This window comes from Toxotes jaculatrix, chromosome 16 (assembly GCF_017976425.1).
Source record: "Toxotes jaculatrix isolate fToxJac2 chromosome 16, fToxJac2.pri, whole genome shotgun sequence".
Taxonomy (NCBI): Eukaryota; Metazoa; Chordata; class Actinopteri; family Toxotidae; genus Toxotes; species Toxotes jaculatrix.
Window position 1 is genome coordinate 16,561,879 of NC_054409.1, and position 23,034 is coordinate 16,584,912.

Here is a 23,034-nt window from a genome sequence, read left to right on the forward strand (position 1 = left end):
TGACTAAAACAACCAATAAAAAGCGCGCATTCTGATTGACAACTAAACGGACCAATGGTGATGAGCCATGCAACACAGCGGCCCAATGAGAAGGAAGCTGATATTTCAGTGGGGGGTTGAGTTTTGCTCTACGATGGCCGCCGCCAGCAGCAGCGATTACTGTAGTGATCCCGATTCACCATTCGGCTTAATTTCCAGAGGGAAGATAATGCCTTTTAAATCATTCTGGATTTTCGCTTTTCTTATTCTTGCTGTAAGCCAGTGTTTTGCCGACGATGATCACGAAATGGAGGAGTTTCTGAAGCGGGAGTATTCCCTCTCTAAACCTTACCAAGGTACCCCACCCGTTATAATACTGTCACAAGCTGAGGGGCGAGGGACAGATGTTTCCAGAATAATGCGTTTACCGATCAGATGACATACATGATCTCTAACTTCTGTGTTCATCTGAATGTTTGCATGCCTCAGATAATTCTTACCGCTGTGATATTCAGCCAAACAAGGTATTATAGTGTCATAGGCCTATACTATATTTAATACTGCACATGGTGCTTCATACTAAAAAGTGTTTTGTTTAATGAAATATTAAACATTCACTTGTTTAATTAATAATAAAGAACGGATGTGTTCACTAGGCTCGCTCACCTGTATTGTGCTGTGTCAGCTTTTGTCATGATGATGGTATTGTTTGTGTGCTCAGGTGTGGGATCCTCAGGCTCCTCCCACTGGGAGCTGATGGGGGATGCCATGGTAACCACCGAACAGGTGCGCCTCACACCTGATATGCAGAGCAGGCAGGGGGCAGTATGGAGTCGCATTGTGAGTATAATGTGTACTGTACATCCACTGGCCCAGGTAAAACTACAGTTCACTGCATCGGGAGTCTTGTGTTTAGGGCTGCAACTAACCATTATTTTCACTGTCCATTAATCTTTTGATTATTTGCACTATTCATCATTCATTGTTTTGTCTATAATATGTCAGAACATTGTGAAAAATGCCCATTTAAAATTTCCAGAGCCTGAGGCGAAGTCTTCATATTACTTGTTCTGTAGCTGAATGTTTGGCATTTTTCTTGAAAAATTATGTATTAATTGATTATCAAAATAGTTGGCGATTTATTTATTTCACTGGCTCTATTATTTTTTGTTTGTGTTTCTAGCCTTGCCATCTGAAGGACTGGGAGATGCAGGTGCACTTTAAGGTTCACGGGCAAGGAAAGAAAAACCTGAATGGAGACGGGCTTGCCATTTGGTACACTAAGGAACGCATGCAGAAAGGTAAAAGCTATATTTACTCAACCTTACTTCTCATCTCAGAAGAAAACCAATTTTTATATATATTATCAACACTCTGTCTTCATATTCTTTTACAGGTCCTGTATTCGGAAATATGGACAATTTCACTGGCTTGGGTGTGTTTGTGGACACGTATCCCAATGAGGAGAAACACATAGAGGTATACTGCAGTAGCACTGCTTAGACCTCACATCTTCTGTAAAAACCTCACCTCTTTTGTAAAAGTAGGGTTAATGGACAAGTGCTCTTGCAGATTTGTGTAAAGGTGCTGTATTTGTGTTCTTTTGTGCAACCATTTGGAGACAGGCGCAGAAGAAGAGATACACTCCTCGCACACAGGTAACCAGTCTTTGAAACATTTCACCCCGGCCCTATGTCTAAGGCTCTGTATGTGTGATTTGTGTTTTTTTTCCATCCCTGCATGGTTGCTATGTGGTTGTTGTTGGGTCTTAATCAGAGTAACATAGATACATACAACATACATTAATATAAATTTAAAAAAGGGCATAGGTGAAACAGTCAAACCAAGTTTCTAAACATGAGTTTTGAAGATGAACGGCATCATTTCTTTATGCAGTCTTTTAGAAAGCCATCACTGTGTTCTGTTTCAATTCAAAATGTTTCAGCATGATTCCAGGTTTTACTGCAAAGTGTGAGCAGCCCACTTGCAGGTGACACCAAATAACCATTTGATAATGGACAAATTGAATTAACTCAGCTCTCTCTTTTTCTGCTGTGACCACAAGAGGATCTTCCCCTTCGTTCTGGCCATGGTGGGGAACGGCAGCATCAGCTATGACCACGAGAGGGATGGTCGGCCCACAGAGCTGGGCGGCTGTAACGCCATGGTGCGCAACCTCAAACATGACACCTTCCTCTTCATCCGATACATCCGCCGCAGGCTCACGGTGAGAGTGACGCACTTTGATCTCTATCTTTAATAATTTACCAAAATAACACTGCTTGGCACATGCAGACACTTCATGTCCTCAACTGCCAAACCTGTTATTATTATACGCTGCCTGAGCTGAGTTTGAGCCACTGGTATTTATTTAATATTCATTTATAAAGGATACGATAGGTTGGCTGAGCACACATGTTGTTCTACCACAACGCCCCACTTGGCTGTTACTGTAAAATAAAGAAAATGTAACAAGAACAAACATGAACAGATCAGAATGACAAACAAGTGGAATGCAGGCCCTGTTAAAGCAGGACCAGTGTAATTATTGAAAATAGTCCTGAAGTTACTCAAAGCAGTAGAAAGGTTTTGATTTATAGGCGGCTTGTCTCACTATTTCTCAAGACAGGATCACAATGAATGCAGTCTTTCCTACATCTTGCCAGAGAAGATAAAATCTGAGCGGGTTATTTTCCAACAAGAGCTTTGCAGCTAGCTAAATACTAGAAGTTATTACCAGGAAAAATTAGGACAAACCAGCTGACTTTGTTATATAAAATTCAGTATTGAAGCATGTGATTTCTTCTGTTAGTGAAACTAAGATTAGAATAAATGGAAACAAAGGAATCAAGAGTGTGGGCAGCAGCATGTTTATACTATAAATTACATCCACACTGTTCAGGGTCTTTTTCAAGAAGCAACTTCACTGAATTATCTACGCAACTTGTTGTGAGTAAAACTCATAATAATTGTTTACACTCAAATCCATTTCTGGGTTTTACTGAGAAAACTATTCAGAGAACTCAGTAAACCTGTTCTTTGGGGAACAGATATTTTTACTCTGTGACCTTCAAACAGTCACCACAGCTTTGTGGTTGCCTCTGTCCTTCAGGTGATGATAGATATCGACGGGCAGCATGAGTGGAGGGACTGCCTGGACATACCTGGGGTGCGGTTGCCCCAAGGCTATTATTTTGGAGCTTCAGCCATCACTGGAGATCTCTCAGGTACACAGCTTTCACCATGTCAAACAGTTCCTGGGTAATGGTGACTGTTGCACCTCAAGCACCACTCAGACTATTTTTAGCCTCATCTCTGTGAACTCGTCACAGACTGATATGCTTATATATAATACTAGTGGTTGGTATACTGTGAATCTGTATTTATTATCGTTTGTAATTTTCTACCCCTAAAGTCAAATTGTTATCTTTCCTACTTTCAAAGCGTAGTTTATCTAAATCTAAAACACAGTTTGGCTCTGTTTGTGTCATTGATTTTGGGGGTGGCAAACAAAGCTTTGCACAAGATACAGACACACTAAGAAAGAAGACAGCTCATTCATGAAAATAAATAATTTTACATGTTACTGTTAATACTTTCATTCAGACAGCGAAAGGTTAGACAGTTGGATGTGGCTAAAAAGGTTTTTTGAGAGAACTCCCTGCCTGAACTAGTGCAATGCTTTCATTTTTCCTCTGTGAACACTTGCTCTGAAAGTGTGAGACGCTTTCATCACATGCAAAAAACTTTGAAATGAAAAAATTGTTGTTTTTTTCTTGTTCTCACGTTACAGATAACCATGATATAATTTCCCTGAAGCTCTACCAGCTGACAGTGTTGCGGAGTCAAAAGGAAGAGGAAGAGGAGGAAGAAGAAATAACCATACCCAGTGTAGATAACATGGAGCTACTCAGATGTGAGACACGCACATGCACACATCCCCGGCCACCTTTAGTCCCTCTTTCCTCCACCCTCTTTATTACCTCACTTCTTTCACTCTACCGTCTCCCTCTGTTTCTTCTCCTCCAGTGGGTGACAACGATGAAGGGATGAGTGGAATAGCTATCTTCTTCACCGTGCTCTTCTCCATGCTGGGTTGCATCTTCCTCATCGTCATCGGCCTGGTGGTGTACAGCCAGTGGAACGAGAGCCGTCGTAAGCGCTTCTACTGAGGACAAGGAAAAAGGAAGATAGTGAATGTGACAACTACTGGGATCCGTAAACCCAACTGCACAAAAGTGAGACACTGCTGTCGGCCAGTAGGAGCACAGTAGCTTGTTTTATCCTGACGGGAGATGGAGTAGATGTATCACCTGCTTCAAAAAGCCGTTCTCCAACTTTGCCATTGGTAGTCATGAAGCAGCAAGAGGACTTTATTTTGTACTTCGTACTTAGCCCCCTACCTGACACACACCAACACAGCCTTACCATCTCCACCTCTGTACTTCTTACACAGTGCGGTACAGTATATTACATGACTTCTTGTGAGCAGCTACATTTTATTCTTTGTTTCCTTGCGCCACATTTGACAAATATGGGGGAAAAAAACACTAATTTTTAGTTCACTGATGTTAATTTTATGGCCTTGAGAAATATAAATATATAAGTATATGATGTGTTCTTACTCAAGATTTGTTAACCATCTGCAGTATGACTTGAAGTCCAAACCAAGGAACATTAGAAACCACCAGTCATCTTTACTCTAGCTCCTTGCTAAATAAAGATGCATCTCTACCTTGCATTTGAATAGTCTCACAGTGCTCTGTACTCAATCATTTTGATGCTATGTAGATTATATAATGTACTGTATATTATTATCTTGTAGTTGCTGTAGTATGCATGACATTTGTTATTTTTTTTATAAAATTGTGTAGCCTACCACAGTTTTTGTCTTTTTGTTGTCACTATCCTTGACATTTTTATGTGTTTGTGTATGGTACATGAAAAATTGAGCTCTGCCTCGCTGGTGCATGTGCTGATGGCAAAGATTTGGGTGTTTCAGGGAAATATTTGATTTCAATTAAATTGCATTTTTATTTTTATTTTTATGAACATTGATTTTCACAAAATGTTTATTTATGTTTTAGCAGCGCTCATTTCCCCATTTTAATATATGTATTTGAGAAAATGGATCAAATTTCTTGATCGGTTTACAGCAAATTCTGCTAAATATATTTAAATATATTTAAAGGTCCATTATAGAAATTGACATTTGCACTGAAGGGAGGTTAAATAGAATTTTAATGAAAACTCATGTTTTTTTTTCCTGCACATTGAATTCTAGAGTGACATTTTGTTTGTGTTTCCTGTGTTAGATGTGAAAACATCACCAGTTTTTTTGAGTGCGTCTTACAGTGCATGTTTTTTTGCAGTGAACACAACAAACATGGTGGTTTGGCCCCAGGCTGCTTCTTAGGAATCTAGGTGTTGGCCAGCTGCTGTTGACTCATCCCCATCTTCTGCTGTATGTTATGGAAATTATACCAAGCCTCGTGTCAGTAGCATATATCTTTTATGTGGTGCTTTGTTTTTGATTTTGAATGTATAAGGATTTCCTCATTTCCTGCAGCCATCCTGACAGCCGCCCTACCTTATTTATGTTCTGTGCTGTTTCGTATTGAAACTGTGTGCCTCATGATTCCATTTACAAAATGCATTTTTTAGCCATGTTATCTTGTTTCTTTGTCCAGAACTGCCTCATTAAAAACCAAGCAGACCTACCCTGTCATTGTGGGTTATGTACATAACACATGACACGTGTATGGTTAGTTCATGTAACCGTACTTGTTCTACATTTATAAGTGACATCCTCATCTTTCTAGCTAGAGCAGACAAACAATTTTGAAGGATAAAACACCATTTTAAAATATATCCTTGAAAAAGTGCACTACAGTAACCTCATGGACTGAACTTTGTATGTTGGGACAACAAGAGGTTGTGTGTTACCCTAATGGATGACATAACATCCCATCAATAATTTAGACAAACTGCCTGAGGTGCCTCTCACACAAGCCGTGTGACGGTCCTCCAGATCAATATCTCAGCTTTGTCACATGCCAACGTGGGGCACCATTTCCATTCTGAAGTCCCAAGTTTCACAAATGTTTATGAGAACATACCAGTAAGTTGAGTGCCAATGTTTGTTTTATTAAAAAAATAAAATACAAATGATGACCCAAAGAGTACACAGCAGACTTCTTACTACAACCAAAACATTTGTATCTGTAATTCAGTGCTTTAAATTTTTTTTTTCTATTTTTCCACTTTACTCATTTTGGCTTGTTTAAAGTTATTAGGAAAACAATGTATAAAGAGTCTGGTCTGTGTTTGTAGATGCCTGCTTCCTTCTCAAACCAGGGTGTTTCTCATTTTGGCAAAAAAAAAAAAAAAAAAAATCCACATAGCTCAACCATGGCACCTCCATCTGTTTGGTATTATCTAAGGTTGAGAAAACAAAGAGTTTCCAGGTTGTCTGACTGAAACAATCACATTGATGATGGGAATCTTTTTTTCTTGCACCAGTTCAAAGTTGAGCGGTTCACAAGTCATTCCTGTTCTGCCTAATGTGTGCTGGTTCTAATGTAAGCTGACTGTGTTCCATGTTGAGGTCTTTCATATGCATAATATATAAAAATGTAAAAACTGATGGTGTCATAACTGTGGATTAAAAGGCAACAGTTAAAAATTCAGTCAGTGAAAAACCATCAAGATGGAAAAAGAAGAAAATTGTTTAAACTGAATAACCCAACACACTGAATTAGTGCAACAAATATGAGGGATGGAAAAGTTTGGAATAGACTAAAGTTATCAAATAAGAATTCATCCAACAAAAACAATATATTCAACTTTTTCCTTCGGCTTATACAACTTAATAACGTGGTTTATTAATAAGTCAGGAGTAGAAAGTGTTAGTGGTTGAGGAGGCAGACAGGAAAAAGCAAATAAGGGAAAAAAGAATATATAAACTAGAACGGCTTTTTAATCCAAAGCCCCTCAGCTGACACCTAAGCATACATACTCACCACATCCTTGTAGTAGCATTACAAATATATATTTTTACGAGTTTTTTTGTTTACATGTACACAGACCAACCAAAGTAGAGTACAGTACAGTGCCGTGCCACAAGTACTGAGAGTTATATTGCTTGTACTGGTGCCCACAGATAAATGACAGAGAAAGTGAGAAAGGGGTCGCAGCATTTAACGGTAGATGTTTTTGCATAGCCTAGTCGAGTAAAGTACAATACACTACAGAGATGTACGATGCAGAAACAAAGACAACAACCATGACACAACTGCTTTGGCTTTATGAGACTGGTGGGTCAAAATGTGTTAATTTAAAACTCTAGCACTGCTTGTTAAAGATGACCCTGAGAGTGGGAAACCAAACAGACCCTCGTCATGCCAACAGCCACACACAGAGCGGTGATCCGCGTAACGGATGAAGATAGAAGCGACTTTGGTAGATTATTCTGTCAACACTTCTGCATGGGTGGATGTGCCCTCCGGTTTCCTAGGGTCCACATGCAGAGAGGTGCAGCTGAGAAAAACAAACAGCTACGGATCTGGCTACAGTTTCTGTTACCAAGACAGAGCCTGGTGGAGGGTGGAGTTACAGTCCACGAAGACCCAATGGAGCAAAGCAAAAACTCCCATCACAACCACACATGCCAACTAGTTACGTAAAGAAAATAATTCTGGTTGAGTAGGGAGAGGGGAGATGGAGGGATGCCGCATCACGCACCTCCACTGAGTTTGACAAAAACAAAAAGGCAAAGTAAGAGCCTATAAAACAAACATACACAGTCATTTACAATCTCCTAAAGTTAAATATGAGTGCTGTCTCAACATTAAAGGACGTCCACATCCAAACACTGACCACGTTCACATTGCAAATTTCGGAAACTGTGGCTTTAAATAAACAGCTCAGAGAAAACAAATCACTCCATGAACTGGATGGATAAATGGATGGATGGATGGATGATGCCTGTCCACAGTTAATGACTGATATAGCCCTTAATCTCGGTAAACGTCAAAACCATGGAGGCATAGTAGTTGTTTGGCAATGGTAAAACTATGGACCTCCAGTTCACTCATGCAAAAGGAACGATCCTTCCCTCATTCCTCATCTCTCCCCTCCCCTGGTATTTTGTCTACATATGTATACAAATAAGTAAAACTGCACCTTAGCAACAATGTTAAAAGCAATCTCTTGTTGGACTTAATTTTTGTCCTCCAACCACAAATGGGATGAATCACAAAGAGACCACACAAAACTGAAATGAGATTTTTTTTTTTTTTTTTAACTTATTTTCCTCATGCTTTCGAGTCAGTTACTTTCAAAAACTAATTGAAACCAGATCCACAGAACAATAACAGAGTGAGCAAAAACTCAACCATCTGGTCTTGACAAATTCCATCAGTGCCACAACTAACTAGACACAGTATTTTAAATTCAACACAACCACCCATCAGATACAAAATCAATGTAGGTAAAATTCTACAGAACATGTGAGAGTTCAAATCTTGTGGCTTTAAAATGTTTATAAACCACATCCTTTTCTCACAATGCGAGCACACTTTCCCGGAACAACCTCAGATAATATTGAAATGTTGATACAAAAGCACTCCCCTTCTCTGAAGCAATCGTGCTTGGAACAACACAAATATTACCATTCAAAAGAAAACCAAAACAAACCCACTGAACTACATCTACTCTAATAAGGCAGTAGCACATCTGTTTCCGCATACAGAGGCTATATTTTCTTGTGCAATTCCATAATCAAGACATTGCAGCAAGGGATGCAGCAAGGCAGCTTGAGGTTTGTTGGTCAAAAAATGTCTTATATTACTTCTGCTAATGGGTGTGCAGTCATGCACACAGTGTAACTGCTCCTCTGAAAAGGTCATTGTCATGCTAGTATGGCTTCATATTTACACACCTGCTCAACTACGCAACACAAGGACTGCAAACCTAACACTTGTGCTGCACAACAGGCTAGCAGCATGTTTGATTAACTAGGCTTATTTAATGAAACAAAACAGTCTTTTAACTTAATCCGTAGGCAGCTGTGCATTCATTTTGTTTCACTCAATATTCACATTTTTGGTGCACTGGCCCTCTTGTATTGTTTCCCCACATTTTAGCTGCAACAGTCAGTACTCTAGGTCAAGTCGTAGAGCACAGAAACAAGGAACACAACCACAACCAGAACTGAGCTTTGGGCTGCGGCTAGTTGGGAGGGAAGAACAAACACTGTGATGGGTCACTGAGTTGCATGGGTCCCGAAATTATACACATTTATGAGAGGAACCCAGTGTCAGATCTTGTTAAGAATTTCCTATATGTGTTCTTGTCAGAGTTCAATCAGTGCTGAAAATAAAGAGACATGTCAAGAAATCTTAATGTGTGAATAAATATGTCCAACAAGCACAGAGTTTGTCTATTTGGGGCATTCTGATGAACATTTTCACGACAGTGATGGAGCAGTGCTTTGTGAGCGTGTGTGCTGGTGAGAAGCAGAATGACTGACCTGAGCCTTTTACACGGTGCCCATTTTGTCACACAGCATCAGAGCAGACAAATTTAAAGTTGCTGAACATTGTTCCAAACTAAATTCTCAATGAAACATTTACTGACTTATCAGTTACTGCTCGTCCTGCACAGACTTTTGTCTTGTAACAAATAACAATTTTGTTTTGCGGTTGTTTTCCTATCTAACAACACCCAGTTCGACTGCTATGCTTTGAATACGTACTATACTGGGCAAGCAGCGTGCAAGGCAGAGCAACATGCTGTTAATCACAATAGATTCTGCAGTTGTGCCACCACTGACCGGACTACGGAGCAGTCTGCATCCTGCCTGCCTGCCTGCATCCACTTCAACGTTCTAATGCACCCACTCTCTGCTGCCAATGGAAAATACCACTGCAAATCCTTCACACTGCCAAAAGCTACAGGGGCCACAGAGAGCCAAGACAGCACCAGCTAACTAATTACCAGCACTGCGTACCACCATAGCATGGCACACACAGTCGGAACAAGACAATGAAACTCGGGGCATCTGAACTTAAACCTCATTCCACTTCTTTTCCCCAACACCTGGGTACGGAGTTGTGTAGCCACTGTAGCCCAACATCATTCTGACAAACAAATGAGCAAAGCAGGTAGCACAACTGCTATAAAATGCTAATTAACTCAAATATAAACACAGAGATTCATGCCTCATGCAAAAACCAGTGCTTTAATTGTTAATCCACCTCCGTGCTGAGTAAGCATTTGAACCAGGTACTACAGCACTTTACAAATATACACACACTAACCTTCCCTACTGCACTAAAACACCAAATCACTATTTCCCAACTCTAGCAGCTCCCCATCAAGAGCTTTGTTGCAATTAACAGTGACACCTGTGGCATTTACTGAAGCACAGCTGGTTATGAAACAAAAAAAACAAAAGCAAGTACATCCTTCGTTATGAACACCCAAACTATATACTGAGAAATACACTCACTCTAACATAACGCTAACAGATAACCACCACAAGGCTTTTTATTGATTTAAAAATTCTGGTGGCATAGCCCTCTTTGAGATAACTATCAATTAAATGCAGCCAGAAACCAAAGTGGGGATATCACATGCACACAATCGATAAATCTTACAAAGAGGATCACTCCTTTTCTACAGTCATTTTAACTGGTGCCCACAGAGCTGTGGAGACCAGAGTACGGATATCACAAAAGGAAAAAGTGCTGGAGGGAGGGTGTATGACGTATGATAAAAAAAAAAAAAAACTCAACTCTTCCATGCCTCTGCCTCTGTTATTTGTGGGTGTTTAGTGTCCCCTCAATCTAGATGCGAAACATCCCACAGACCATAGGACACCAGACGCCGGGTGCCATGACCTCAGAGGTGACATCACCATGCAGCTGTGCCCTAGATTTCACAGCACACACATAAACTCTCACTCACATACAGCTTTTGGGTTGCGGGGGGTGGGGGCGGCACAATGTGTGTGCTCATGTCAATTCATCCAGTATCATCTTAACTTATTCAAGAGGTTGGTTTTGACTCCTCTGCTTAGTCTTAGTGGGAACAGGGGAGAAATGCTGACCGTGTTGGTATGCTCCTAGCTGACCATCCCACCAGAGGTACAGTGTCTGATGGAAGGATGGCCGGAAATATTCTGACCAAGGAGAGCAGCGAGACAGAAACGGAAACATGACGACAGTGCTCCAGGACAGGATAGGAGCAAGGGAAATCGTCAATTCAGATTTCGGTCACAATCAATTGCTGCCTTCTCACTACCCAATGACATTCTCTCACTTAACACTAAGAAAAAACATACCAAATGGTACATCAACATGTATTTGCTGGTTTCCCCACGAAGGAAAAGCAAAGCCCAAAAAAAAAAAAAAAATTAAGCCAGGAGCTTGTCCACATAATGTGTTATTCATCTTTCCTAATCAGGAGCCATTACAGAGTAGTTATCATCATCATCTTAACGTCATGCCTATGTGTTAGTTCAAAGAATTAAAACACAGACAGTGCCCGTGGTGATGATGATGGCAACAGCTATCTCATATCACCATGTGTGAAGCAGAAAGCCGCACTGATTAGCTGGTTAGTTGCGCTTTGGATCACACCATGTGGTCTCCAGTGCTGGTGCTGGCGGTCTGGCTGGGCAGCTCAGAGGTATGCTCCTTCTGTCTGAAGGTTTGCTGCTGATGCCCAGAGCAGCAGTCCCCGCCAGTGACCTTGCACATCCGGTGCTCCTCGTCGCTTTCCTCCTCAAGCCCTGAGCCCTCGTCTACATCCAGCTGGCAAACGCACACCTCAATCCCTGAGTCGCCGGTCACATGCCGACGCCGAGTGACGAGTTCCTCATCCTCCTCTGCTGCCATCAATGACGCCTCCACGTTTTCCTCTTCCAGACACTGTGCTTGGATCGGCATCGACACTGCTTCCTGTTCTGATGATGAGCCTGAGGCCTGACTGTTCATCCTTGGGTCTGCCTCAGCCAGTGGTTGTGAAACTGAGGCAGCGTCTGGCTGGCGCAGTTGTTGAGGGAGTGCTGGAGCAGATTCAGGAGGGTTTTCAGAGTAAGGAGGGGGTGGTGTTGGGGGGTGACCTACCACCTCTTCATAGTCAGGAAGCTTGCAGTCATTCCAGAACCCTGAAAGTCAGCAAATAGACAAGTTAAAGTGTCCCCCACTTGGTTTGCAGATTTAAATTTGCAGTGTTTGAGGGCGTGCCTAAGAAAGCTAAATAAAAAACATAACCACAGAGTATTTGGAAATATCTTATTACTATGTTCCCCATGATATCCTGCAGGAAGAGCTGTAAGTGTACATGCTGCCAGAGTCGCTGTGTGAGTCACTGTCTGTGTACGCTCCCAGTCAGAGCTGTGTTGACATTCTTGACATTGAGTCAAGCATGTTCGCTGTGAGCCTCAGACTCTGACAAGTGTGCACCTTGTCCCACTCCTGTTTGTGATATTAGTGGACACAATATCAAGTTTCAGCAAAGGTCCAGAGTGACCATTGACATTAAGGCGACATCTCCACTGTTTTCTGTCCTTCAAGCAACATCCAACCATGATCTCCAATATACATTCAGGCAATTTGCAGCTGAGTATGACAAGATTTTTGACAGAGATCAGCACCTCAAATTCTAACGTACCAACTCTCTCAGTAAAAAGAGAACAGCTGTTCCAAGGGGAGTTCAGGCATCTTGTGGCTCTGACGACAAATCTTGGGTCACAGTGCTGTGATGCAGATGTTGTGTAGGATCTTGGTAGTGGAGAGGGCAAAGTTCTGACCTTTACCTATGGACGTGAGCTTTGATTACTGCCCCAAAAAATGCTATAAATAAAGGCTGCCAACATGATGGATGGCTAGAATGGCTGGCCTCACTTTGTCTGATGGGTGCAGAATTAAGTTATCAAAGACGACCTAATTAATGAGGGAGAACCTCAGGGCAAAGCAAGCACGAACTCAATCTTTCAGCAGGTCCAGGAGCACAAAAACCCACAGGAAGTGATAGAGGAAGTTACTGTAGAAAAGCTTATCTAGGGTTCTATTATTGCACCACCACAACCCATCTTATAGATCTTAATCTGTATTCAGCATACAGATATCCATCTGAGAGGGCCCCCTCCATCTGATGGAGTAGGCACTAAACAACTGTCAAAGTTTTTAAGAAGCTCACAGCCTGCGTATGAAGCTGCAAGATGACATAGAATATCGAACAGCAAATTAATAGAAAATTGAAATAAAGATAATATTTACTGTAGAATTCTGGTAGAGAAAGACAACTCACTTAGATTGAGTGGTGGAGGGGAAATGAAGGAGCTAGAGGCTCCTTGGTAGGCCATGAGGCTGATCTCACGTTGGCGCTGTTCCTGCTGCAGGCGCATCTTAACCCTCCGGTGACGGTAGGCACAGCAGCAGCTCAGCATGATGATCAAGGTCCATACTAACCAGAACCCTGGGAGGGGGGGTGGCGGTGGGGGGGGGGGACAAACTCGATGTAACCTTTTCATAATTTCATCACAACTGATCTAACTAACCAGCACTTTGGTCGACTCTAAACAAAGAAAACATAGTAACTCCATGATGAGGAGTTAACTGTGCAGTTAGGTGTTAAATTTTACTACAGCAAATTTTATTTGGTGTCATAAGATTAAAATTATTGTAAGCATAAGCTTAACTAACATAGTAATCAATATGAAACTGCACTTAAGCCCGTAATGTGTTTCAAATGTCATAACAAATCGATTCATTTTTAATTTTCAGCACATGGTGTATTTTAATTTGACAACTACACAGTCGTTAACTGAATTTAACAGCGAAAGTACAGTGAAACTGCTTTCAAAATGAAACAACACTCATCAAAGAAAACCAATCTTGAGAGATAAATCTACAAAATAGAGAAATAAAAGGAGAATAGGGAGGGTATACAAACATACACTGTGATTTATCTCAAAGCAGAGTTGGGGAAAAAAAAAGACAAAATCAATTGTACTTACACCAGAGCTCGTAGTAGTAGGTGCAACACTCTGTCTCTCCACAGCAGTACCCCATCTCACAGCGGTACTGTTCATTATTTACCCCAAAACAGAACTCCTTCGCCTTAAATACACACAAGTGGTACACAGTGACTGTCTGAGTCAATACTCAATCACACAAGCAAACAAGAAAATGCATAGCAATCTCTTGACAGACTGACCCATTTCTAGGATCTGTTTAGCCTTTGTCATTTGTCACTTCAGTGTCGCTTGATGTGTCTGCATATTTCTGTGCTCATTTTCTGTACTGTAACACTTTCATTCATAAAGTCCAATACACATAGAAGTTTGAACATGATATCAGGGCAAAACTACAACTTAAACGTTGCCCACGGTTCAGTGCAATTAAAACATGTATCAAAACAATACACACAGCATTTCAAAATGAAATCACAAGGGAAAGGGTTTGTGAAACAGTGGAATGGGGTCCAACCAGTTACAGTAAACCAAGTCAGAGTCCAGTTGTATTTTCAAATGATCAGAAAACCAAACCGTCCCACCTAGAGTCTTAAATTTGAAATCCTTTAGTTACGTTTAAGTCGATTCAAATAGGTTTTGAGAGCAACCTATGTTAAAAGAATGAGGCTACTGTTATCCTGTCAGCGTAAATATGTAAATAAACTGCTGAAGCACCATAGTGAGGGTTCATAACGCTCTCAACTTCCTTTGTCTAAAGTTAAAATAGCGTTTTTATCTGGAAAGCAAACTGGACAAACGGAGGCTGACTGCCGTGTCTGGCTAGCCCCAACATCTACAACTGTGAATAAACACGTCGATTTGCCGGGTTAGCAACGGCTAACGATAATCTTGCTGCCCTTGTTTCAAACTGTAAAACGGTGTTACTAAAACACACCCGTGTAGCTTTTCGAGTTACAACCTAAATCGCCCAGCGGGCTAGCTGTCGAAATATAAATAAAAACTTTGGCCAACTGACGTCATCCTCGGCATACAGTAGCGAACCGTGCCCAGTTTCCTTTGTGGAGGAGACAAAAGGGATCGACAGAAGGCCTTCACCCAGACCAGGAGCCGCGGCCTCGGCTGCAACCGTTCGCCCAGCCCCGGCAGCGCTAGCGGTGGCTTACCTGCACCAGACAGGTCCCGGTAGAGAGAAGACCTACAATGGATCCCAGTGCTTTCTGCGGCATCTTTCTGGGTCGTCGGCCGTTAACACGACGGGAATCATATAGCAGTCGGTCGAATCGACGGCTTGTCGAGGTGACTGCAGGTGGCTGACGCTGGTTAACGGTTCAGCCTCTCGCACTCAGACGTGTTTTTGTTTTTCCTCGACTCAGAAACAGTCCACTGGTGGAAATATGAAACGGAGAGGGCTGCTGGACTGTAGGGGGCGCCGTGTATGCGTGTGTGATGAAAACACACGATTTCACATAATACGGGTTCGAGTTCAATGCGAAATAATACCACTCACAAACGACTGACGGTTGCATAATATTGTTTCCATAGTAAACAATGTCATTAATCGTTAATTAATTTTAGGATAACGTTATCACTCACTTACAGAAGCAGTTCTCACATTTTGGTTTTGCTCAGTGTAGTTTTTAACATTGTGTCAACTCAATTTGGAACAACAGGGAAATGCAGTAGTTGTATTTTAACACACCTCTAGAGATTATTTAGTAAACTGCACCTCATTAAGATTGTGCACCTCATTAAGATTGTGTTGCTTATTATGATAATGTATTATTAATAAAGTTAATTTATCCTGCACAATTCTTGTCACAGTGATAAAGTGCCTTAGAAAAGGCAAATATAATATAATAAATCAAAATTAAAGCTAATGAAACATAAAAAAAAATGTTATAGCGGAAACGATTAGCAGATTAATCGATTAGTGGATCAACGGAAAAATAATAAGCAACAATTTTTTTAATAGTTTAAAACAAGACACGTTTTATATAATTAATGAATAATTGGCCGTTGCAGCCCTGATGTAGATCAGGTAGACAAAGTAAAGAAAGTTTTTTTCTTTATTTGTGTGGGAATCATCCAAATCGTTTTTGGGGGGGGGGTCACATTTTGCATGGTGCATTTTTGGGACCTCCGTTTTTTTCGGTGTCGCGCCGGAGACGCGCAGCTGCCACGTTGTTTACGCTGACGTCACGGTTTCCGTGGCAACGGAACTTGACCGCTGTTCAGCCAAGACCTACGGTCAGGTAGACGTTAATCCACTCAGCCTGACCAACCGCCACAGCACCAACAGAGGAAACATGGTGAGCTACCACGATACCACGAAATGCAGCATGAAACGATAGATAGCGTGTGGATGGATAGATGTGTGTGACACAGCAAGCTGTTAGCTAAGTCTGGTAGATGTAGATGATAACATGCTGCTTTAGGTTTCAGAAAGTTGTTAGACTAACATGGGTTGTCACTGCAAATATCTGTTTGAATTTCTGATTTGGCAAGTTGTAGGAGTAGCAGGAGCTTTTATATAGCCCCTTTTCAAAAGTTACAAAGTCCATTACAGGAGAAAGAAAAGAGAAGGAAAGGTAGACAATACATAAAACAAGAATACAGAGTGTACAAGTATGTGTACAAGGAGTTTAAGTTTTTAAAGATGTGCTGAAAATATTACTGAGTTTGTCTATTGAGAGGGAATCTGTTGAAAATCATTTGGTTCCAGTTTGGACAATGTGCGTATGTTACAGGTCGCAGAGTGCAGTGACAGCATTTTCATCTTAACAGAACACACCGGTAAATAGCTTGAGCCAAAGCCATCCTTACCACCTTCTGGACACAAGCCACTCACTGTGCACATGCCTAATCTTGGCTGACCAATGAGAGCTTTTGGCTCGCTACATGTGTAGGTCACTGCAAGCGGCTAACAGCTAAATCCTCATGCTCAAGATGTTTCTTGCTGTGTTTAACCTCCTTTACATGCTCCTTTTTGTTCATCTGCCAAACCTTGCCACCAGACTGGCCTCTGATGACTGATGCAGACTGCACAGGGTGCTGGCCAGCTGCTTATTCAAGCCTTGACCAGATACAGCTAAGGCCTCTGTGACAATACATTGAGAAAACTCTTGCAGGTTTTCCTGTGTTATGTCATCTTGGAACTTGCTGTTGAAGCTCATTACCTTTAACTTGTGCTCTGATCCACCTGCAGGGCCTGTTGTCCATTCTTCGGAGGCTGAAGCAGTCTCCAGATCAGGAGGTGCGCTTGCTGTTGTTAGGCCTGGACAATGCTGGGAAGACCACCCTGCTGAAACAGATGGCAGCTGAAGATATCAGCCACATCACCCCTACTCAAGTACAAATACATACACACTATTACACATCTAATATCTTTGACACGCATTGTGGAGATTTTTACACTGAAATGTCTTTACATGGCTGTTTCTAGTAACAAAACATGTTATCTTTGAACAGGGCTTCAATATAAAGAGTGTTCAGTCTTCTGGCTTCAAGTTGAATGTTTGGGACATTGGGGGTCAGCGCAAGATCCGCCCCTACTGGAGGAACTATTTTGAGAACACAGATGTGCTGGTAGGTTCGTTTGGTATTTGAGCTGCTTGTTACAATTACCAGAATTAAAGAGATTCAGTATCCACAGATAGTAGTCCTTGCAATGTAGGATTTCAAATATGTGATTATGAGTTTGTTCATATCTATGACTGCATTGTTTGCAGATCTATGTGATTGACAGCTCAGACAGGAAAAGGTTTGAAGAGACAAGTCTGGTGAGATGCAATATATATTTTCTTTTTAGAACTGTGATAATAAACTATTTTTATTGTAATTTCTTTTCATATACAGTCACCGCAGAACATTTTGGAGGTTAGAAAATATTCCCATTGTCAATTACAGTCTATAAATTCTCATTTTAACAGTGTTTCCTGATTATGTTAAAGCCAAAAGTCACTAGAATTATTCAATTTTCTGACTCAGACAGTTGATTATGTTACTGTCTGTTCCTCCAGGAGCTGTCTGAGTTGCTGGAGGAGGAGAAGCTTGCGGCCGTGCCACTGCTAATCTTTGCCAACAAGCAGGACCTGATGACAGCCACCCCAGCCTCGGAGCTGGCAGAGAGTCTCAGTCTGCACACTATCCGGGATCGCATGTGGCAGGTCCAGGCCTGCTCAGCACTCACTGCTGAGGGAGTTCAGGTGAATATAGTGCACACATACATACATACACACATACATACGTAGTGCACAAACATACAACACACATTCACCAGTGGCACCAGCTTTGCAGTCGGCCTCATATGACCATGTCACCACCAGCCACAGCAAGTATTTCGGCAATCATCATTTTTGCCTTAATTTCACACCTAATTTTGGAGTTTAGTATTTATCAGAGGGCAAAGACACTGAGTCCATGCAGCTTATGATGACAGTCATGTTGTCTGCTTTCTGTTTTTTCCAGGATGGCATGACCTGGGTTTGCAGAAATATAACATTTCGGAAGAAATAATTCAGGAAGCAGATCTGTGAAGAATTCCAGTTGCACTTTACATTTGACCTATCCAGTTTTTTTTTCCAGGACAAGAAGGTAACAGTTTGTGTTTGTTTTTTTTTCATGACTATGACAGGAAGTAGAAACTGTACAGTGATTCCACACTAACTTCTTAACCCTGTCAAATCATATCTTGAGATGTAAATACTGTATAAAGGCTGTTTTATTCAAATTGATTTTTCTGCACACATTTTTTGTAATGTGGCATTTTTAATGCACAGGTATGTTGACACTGACTGTCTGAATAAACATTCAGTATTTTGTGTGGTGGGTTTGTGACTTAGGTGTTGCATGCCTGTCAGTCTCTCTAGTCAAAGCTAGAGGGCGACCTTGCACTAGCATTGTCTCTCACAGCCTAATGCACAATCATTAAATTCCCTACTCACCTTCAGCAATGTGGCATCCTGTGCCATATTTGATTTGTTTATTCATAATCACCTACTTTTTCTTTACTCTGTACTGTTGTCAATTGCAAAGTTTTTTTTTCTGACATGCTGTCAAACCAATTCTAAACCATACCCAAAGCCGACATTAACAGTAATCTGTTTAGCGATGCTTCAGTATTTTTCTCATTAATTTTTTTTAATGAGGAACATGTTATATTTCAATTTCTAAGAAAGAAACAATAAAGAAAAATTCCAAGAAAGAAAAAAAAAACACAGCTGCTGAAAACTGAAAATCTGTATCATGCTCAAAATGACCATATAACATTAGCACTTGCACATGCACACAGGAAACACCCTTCACCACGACTCACTTGCATACACAATAAACCATACAGAAACACCTTGGCCATTCAATTACACAACTTCTCACCTTGTTCACCATGATTTACCACAAGGCAATTGCATTTTCTGTCTATTTTTCTGTTTTGTCTTTTGCAGCACATTTGCCACAAACCGCACTAATCTGAACTGGCCGAATGCTCCGCAGTGGTCCTATAGGCCATTTACATACAAACCTTTTCCAGGACTAATAGCTCTCCAATACAATTTGCATTTATATAGCCCTCTTCATACTGACATGATTTGGAGCCTTTGCCCATGATAAAAATAAACCTCCTCCTTTGGCCTTGAGTTACCGCCCTGCTGCTGCTGCTGCTGCTGCCTATGTGTGTGCATGTGTGCGTCCCTCTTCGTATGTAAGGTTGGCTGGTTTTAATATGTCAGAGCTGCTTGATCCTCTGATAGAAGCTGAAACAAGTGCAGAAAGCCTCAAAATGGACCTCATAATGATTCAGCTGTCAGTGTGGGCTTTGGCCTCACGCGGAAGTGTGTTTTCTGCTAAGCAGTACATTTGAATATTGTTGATACAGCAGTGTGGGACACCTGACCAGGGCAAAGAGTCACAAGGTAAATATTAAGCCACAACAAATCTTCTTAAACAAAGTGAAAAGGATACCTACATTTTTCTGTTAAAGCTGCTTTCAATTTGCTTGTGCAAATGCAGTCGATACTTTTACAAGGCCCTACGGAGCATACATCAAAAGAAGAAAAAAGTAATGAATAAAGAAATGAAAGTCTACCATGTGAGACGGACAATAAAAAGGCCTCCTCTCTCCCTCTAGATTGCTTAATCATTAACATCTAATCCACGTGATAATCACCCAACCTGTAAAAAATATACCCAATTACACACTGAAGTAGGCTGATTAATCTTTCCAATTGTATCTACCAATAACATGTGAATCATATGGCAAAGGCTGTGAAGTGCCTTCAAATCCCCAATGAATAAAATTGGATTTACCAAATAGAAGAGTGGATTGGAGCGACCGCTCCTCGTTACCTCTGGCTCTATCATCAGTGAGGTGAAAGGCAGTCAGGCCTGCAAAAGGCCATAAATCATGGGACTTTCCCAGCTACTCAGGCCAGCACACTGGCCTCCCACACAGGGGACACGAAGAGAGTCTGATTGACTCAGAGGGGCAAACAGAGAGAAAAAAAGGGTGGAGAGAGATCCTGTGACTTAATTAAAGTGTTGTGTATCTCATGCACACTAACTACGGTTCACTCACTTTAGTGCAGTGGTGTGGGATGCATCAGTGTTTCAATTCAGATGGTGACTAAGATAAAGAACTTGTTCCAACCTCAACTGTTTCTCAAGAAAAATACATCTGATGTATGTAAATCAACATGTAGAGTGGAAGGTGAGCCATACATCATGATTACTGAGAGAAATCTGTGGGACGATGTGTCAAGTAAATATGCCAGCAGACGGATGTTTTTCATGTTCTAGATGTACAGGTGCTTTTAAGCTCTGTGCAGCCACCTCACAAGCACACATTAAAAATTCTGACAATTTTACACTTCGAAATCTGTTTAGAAGTCATGAACATACAAATAGTTGTGCAACATCTTCTGTGGCTTTATAGGAAGCTTTGTGAGGTCCATACAAATAACCCTGACAAAATTTCTCCAAAAAGTGCAGGAAGAGTTTCTCAGAAACCCTGTGATAGTTTTTATTAGAAAACTACAAGCCTGTGATAAAAACTGGGGACCGGGGAGTTTAGAAGATATGAGATTTTACTGGGCAGAGAGGCTCTAATGCAAAGATGAACAACCCTCCATTTCTTTTTGAATATGATGCAGAATTCATAGTTGAATCAACGACTGCAAGCTGCTCAGTCCCTGAAGCAGTGAAGCAACCCCAAACCATAACATTTCCACCACCGTGCTTCCCAGCTGATATGAGGTTCGTCTCTTGAACAGCTGTCTTTGGTCTGCGTCAAACATGTCTACTTTTACTGAGGCCTGCTGTTACTCTTTGCCTATATGCTCATGCAAACTGTAATCGTGCTCTAATGTTCTTCTGGTGTGAACTTTTCACAAGACTGTATCTGTGTAACTGAGAAATGATTTTTAACAAAGTGCATCAGATCTTCACAATATGCAAGTCATGATTGAAATGAAAAACACTGGAAAAAAAGAGGCAAAAGCTTGAAGTGCCAGAAAACAAAATGGTTCCAGAAATAATGGGGAAAATATTTGGTTCCAGCCCCACAAACATGAGAATTTGCTGCTTTTCTCTCCTTTGTTCCACTGAAAATTTAGTATCTCCAGTTTTATATTTTTTGTCGGACCATACGAGCAATTTGAGAACATCACCCCCAGCCCTGAGAAAGTGTAATGGCCTTATTTCCACTATTTGCCTGTTCATACGCCACACAATTATCTGAGTAATGAATAAAGTTGAAAAAAAACATCTGTGGCCTTAATGTCAACCATATGTTTAATGGAAACCATAATACCTAGTGCTATTGATGATGTATCATAATATTGTTAACTATGAATCATTAATTTATTCCAGGGTAATATACTAACCTGTTATTTCTTACACTAAGCTGTAACCATAAATAGTTCTCACTCAGGTGCATCTTTACAATAACAGCAATGGTCCGTTCTTTGCCGGGACTTAATGTTAAAGTAAACATTGACCTCTCTCTGTTCTTTTCTTCTGTTCTCTCTTCACATAAAACTCCCATGTACCTTGTAAGCTGCTGTAACCACACTGAATCTGGCACATCCCTCTATTACAGTGTTGGGGACAGTTTGTTTGGCCAGCACAGCACAGGGTCCCTCCTGTCTCATTCCCAGGCCAATCCTTTATGATTAAGCAGATAAGTGCTGGTACTGGATGATAAAACAAACAACAAATGTCCACATTCCTCTCATAGCTCCTTTGATGTGTGTGTGTGCCTCTCCAGGGCTCTTACCTCTCCAAGTCCCCTTTGCTATAATCAAACTGCAGAGTCATAAACAGGGAGGGACAGGTACTATAAAAATGATCGGGAGGCTCTATCAGCTGGGGGACAGAAGTTCACACCTTGGAGCGGGTCAGTCTCAAAGCGTGGAGAGGGTCAGCATGGGGGTCGGCCTGGTAGGGGGCCTGAGTCACTGTTTGATGTTCCTGAGACAGAAAGCAGAGAGGGAGAGATGAACTAAGAGAAAATGTGACTGACTTTTCAGGAAGGTATTAGATTTTTAGCTAACTCTGAGAAAGTCTGCAATTTGGAATTGTGTGTGTCCTGTTTCAGACTATGATTCAATTCAAGGAGTTCATAATCTTAAATTAGTTTTGGCCATCATGGTGTCGCAGTATGTGATGGGAACCTCCCAGCATTTCAACTTTGCAACAAATTTGTGAATTTGCCTAAACTGCAGCTCATTGGAAAGACCTTCAACTAGGAACATATCAGCCCATGAAAAACAAGCACAGTGAAGAATTTCACATTTCAAGTTTTTTTGTTGTCATATAAGAACAAAAATTGCATAAATAACAAAAAAAAATGTTTTTACGTGCTTTTTAAATCCTTTTCACTCCTTTGTGTTAAAGTACTTTCACTGCAAATCACTACAATTGGAAACCAATCATGTCCAATAGATAATAACATGGGTAAACTGTGAAGACCATGAATCAATAACTGACTGACTGTTGTCTCACTCTTCACTAGCATGAGGTCAGAGGTTATACTCTTGACCCCTCACCGACCCTTGACTCCAGACTGCACTGGG

General features: G+C 41.1%; 3 protein-coding genes across 3 annotated transcripts; 2 read left to right on the top strand and 1 right to left on the bottom strand.

Annotated features, from left to right (window-relative positions):
• Positions 1-133: 133 nt before the first annotated feature.
• lman2la (lectin, mannose-binding 2-like a) lies at positions 134-6,039 on the top strand. The gene is made up of 9 exons (XM_041058331.1): positions 134-335; positions 701-819; positions 1,163-1,280; positions 1,376-1,458; positions 1,605-1,637; positions 2,045-2,206; positions 3,092-3,206; positions 3,773-3,895; positions 4,009-6,039. The coding sequence occupies exons 1-9, from the start codon at positions 134-136 to the stop codon at positions 4,149-4,151; spliced, it is 1,098 nt and encodes a 365-aa protein (XP_040914265.1). The 3' UTR covers positions 4,152-6,039.
• A 66-nt stretch (positions 6,040-6,105) lies between these two features.
• Positions 6,106-15,370, bottom strand: wbp1 (WW domain binding protein 1). Its single transcript, XM_041058332.1, has 4 exons — positions 15,130-15,370; positions 14,009-14,111; positions 13,300-13,467; positions 6,106-12,154 (listed from the first exon to the last, which is right to left on the bottom strand). Exons 1-4 carry the CDS (start codon positions 15,190-15,192, stop codon positions 11,619-11,621), a joined length of 870 nt encoding a protein of 289 aa, XP_040914266.1. The 5' UTR covers positions 15,193-15,370; the 3' UTR covers positions 6,106-11,618.
• A 1,535-nt stretch (positions 15,371-16,905) lies between these two features.
• LOC121195492 (ADP-ribosylation factor-like protein 3) lies at positions 16,906-18,655 on the top strand. Its single transcript, XM_041058992.1, has 5 exons — positions 16,906-17,315; positions 17,435-17,551; positions 17,695-17,745; positions 17,986-18,171; positions 18,434-18,655. Exons 1-5 carry the CDS (start codon positions 17,277-17,279, stop codon positions 18,479-18,481), a joined length of 441 nt encoding a protein of 146 aa, XP_040914926.1. The 5' UTR covers positions 16,906-17,276; the 3' UTR covers positions 18,482-18,655.
• The last annotated feature ends 4,379 nt before the right edge of the window (positions 18,656-23,034 follow it).

What these genes read in the sequence shown, in the direction of transcription:
- lman2la (XM_041058331.1), top strand. Translation starts at nt 134, where the DNA reads ATGGCCGCCGCCAGCAGCAGCGATTACTGTAGTGATCCCGATTCACCA. An exon ending in GGGCAGTATGGAGTCGCATT is followed by an intron (nt 820 to 1,162) that starts GTGAGTATAATG and finishes TTGTGTTTCTAG; the next exon opens with CCTTGCCATCTGAAGGACTG. An exon ending in TAACATGGAGCTACTCAGAT is followed by an intron (nt 3,896 to 4,008) that starts GTGAGACACGCA and finishes CTTCTCCTCCAG; the next exon opens with TGGGTGACAACGATGAAGGG.
- wbp1 (XM_041058332.1), bottom strand. Translation starts at nt 15,192, where the DNA reads ATGCCGCAGAAAGCACTGGGATCCATTGTAGGTCTTCTCTCTACCGGG. An exon ending in CCGGGACCTGTCTGGTGCAG is followed by an intron (nt 14,112 to 15,129) that starts GTAAGCCACCGC and finishes TGTGTATTTAAG; the next exon opens with GCGAAGGAGTTCTGTTTTGG. An exon ending in CCCTCCACCACTCAATCTAA is followed by an intron (nt 12,155 to 13,299) that starts GTGAGTTGTCTT and finishes GCTGACTTTCAG; the next exon opens with GGTTCTGGAATGACTGCAAG.
- LOC121195492 (XM_041058992.1), top strand. Translation starts at nt 17,277, where the DNA reads ATGGCAGCTGAAGATATCAGCCACATCACCCCTACTCAA. An exon ending in GCCACATCACCCCTACTCAA is followed by an intron (nt 17,316 to 17,434) that starts GTACAAATACAT and finishes ATCTTTGAACAG; the next exon opens with GGCTTCAATATAAAGAGTGT. An exon ending in TTGAGAACACAGATGTGCTG is followed by an intron (nt 17,552 to 17,694) that starts GTAGGTTCGTTT and finishes CATTGTTTGCAG; the next exon opens with ATCTATGTGATTGACAGCTC.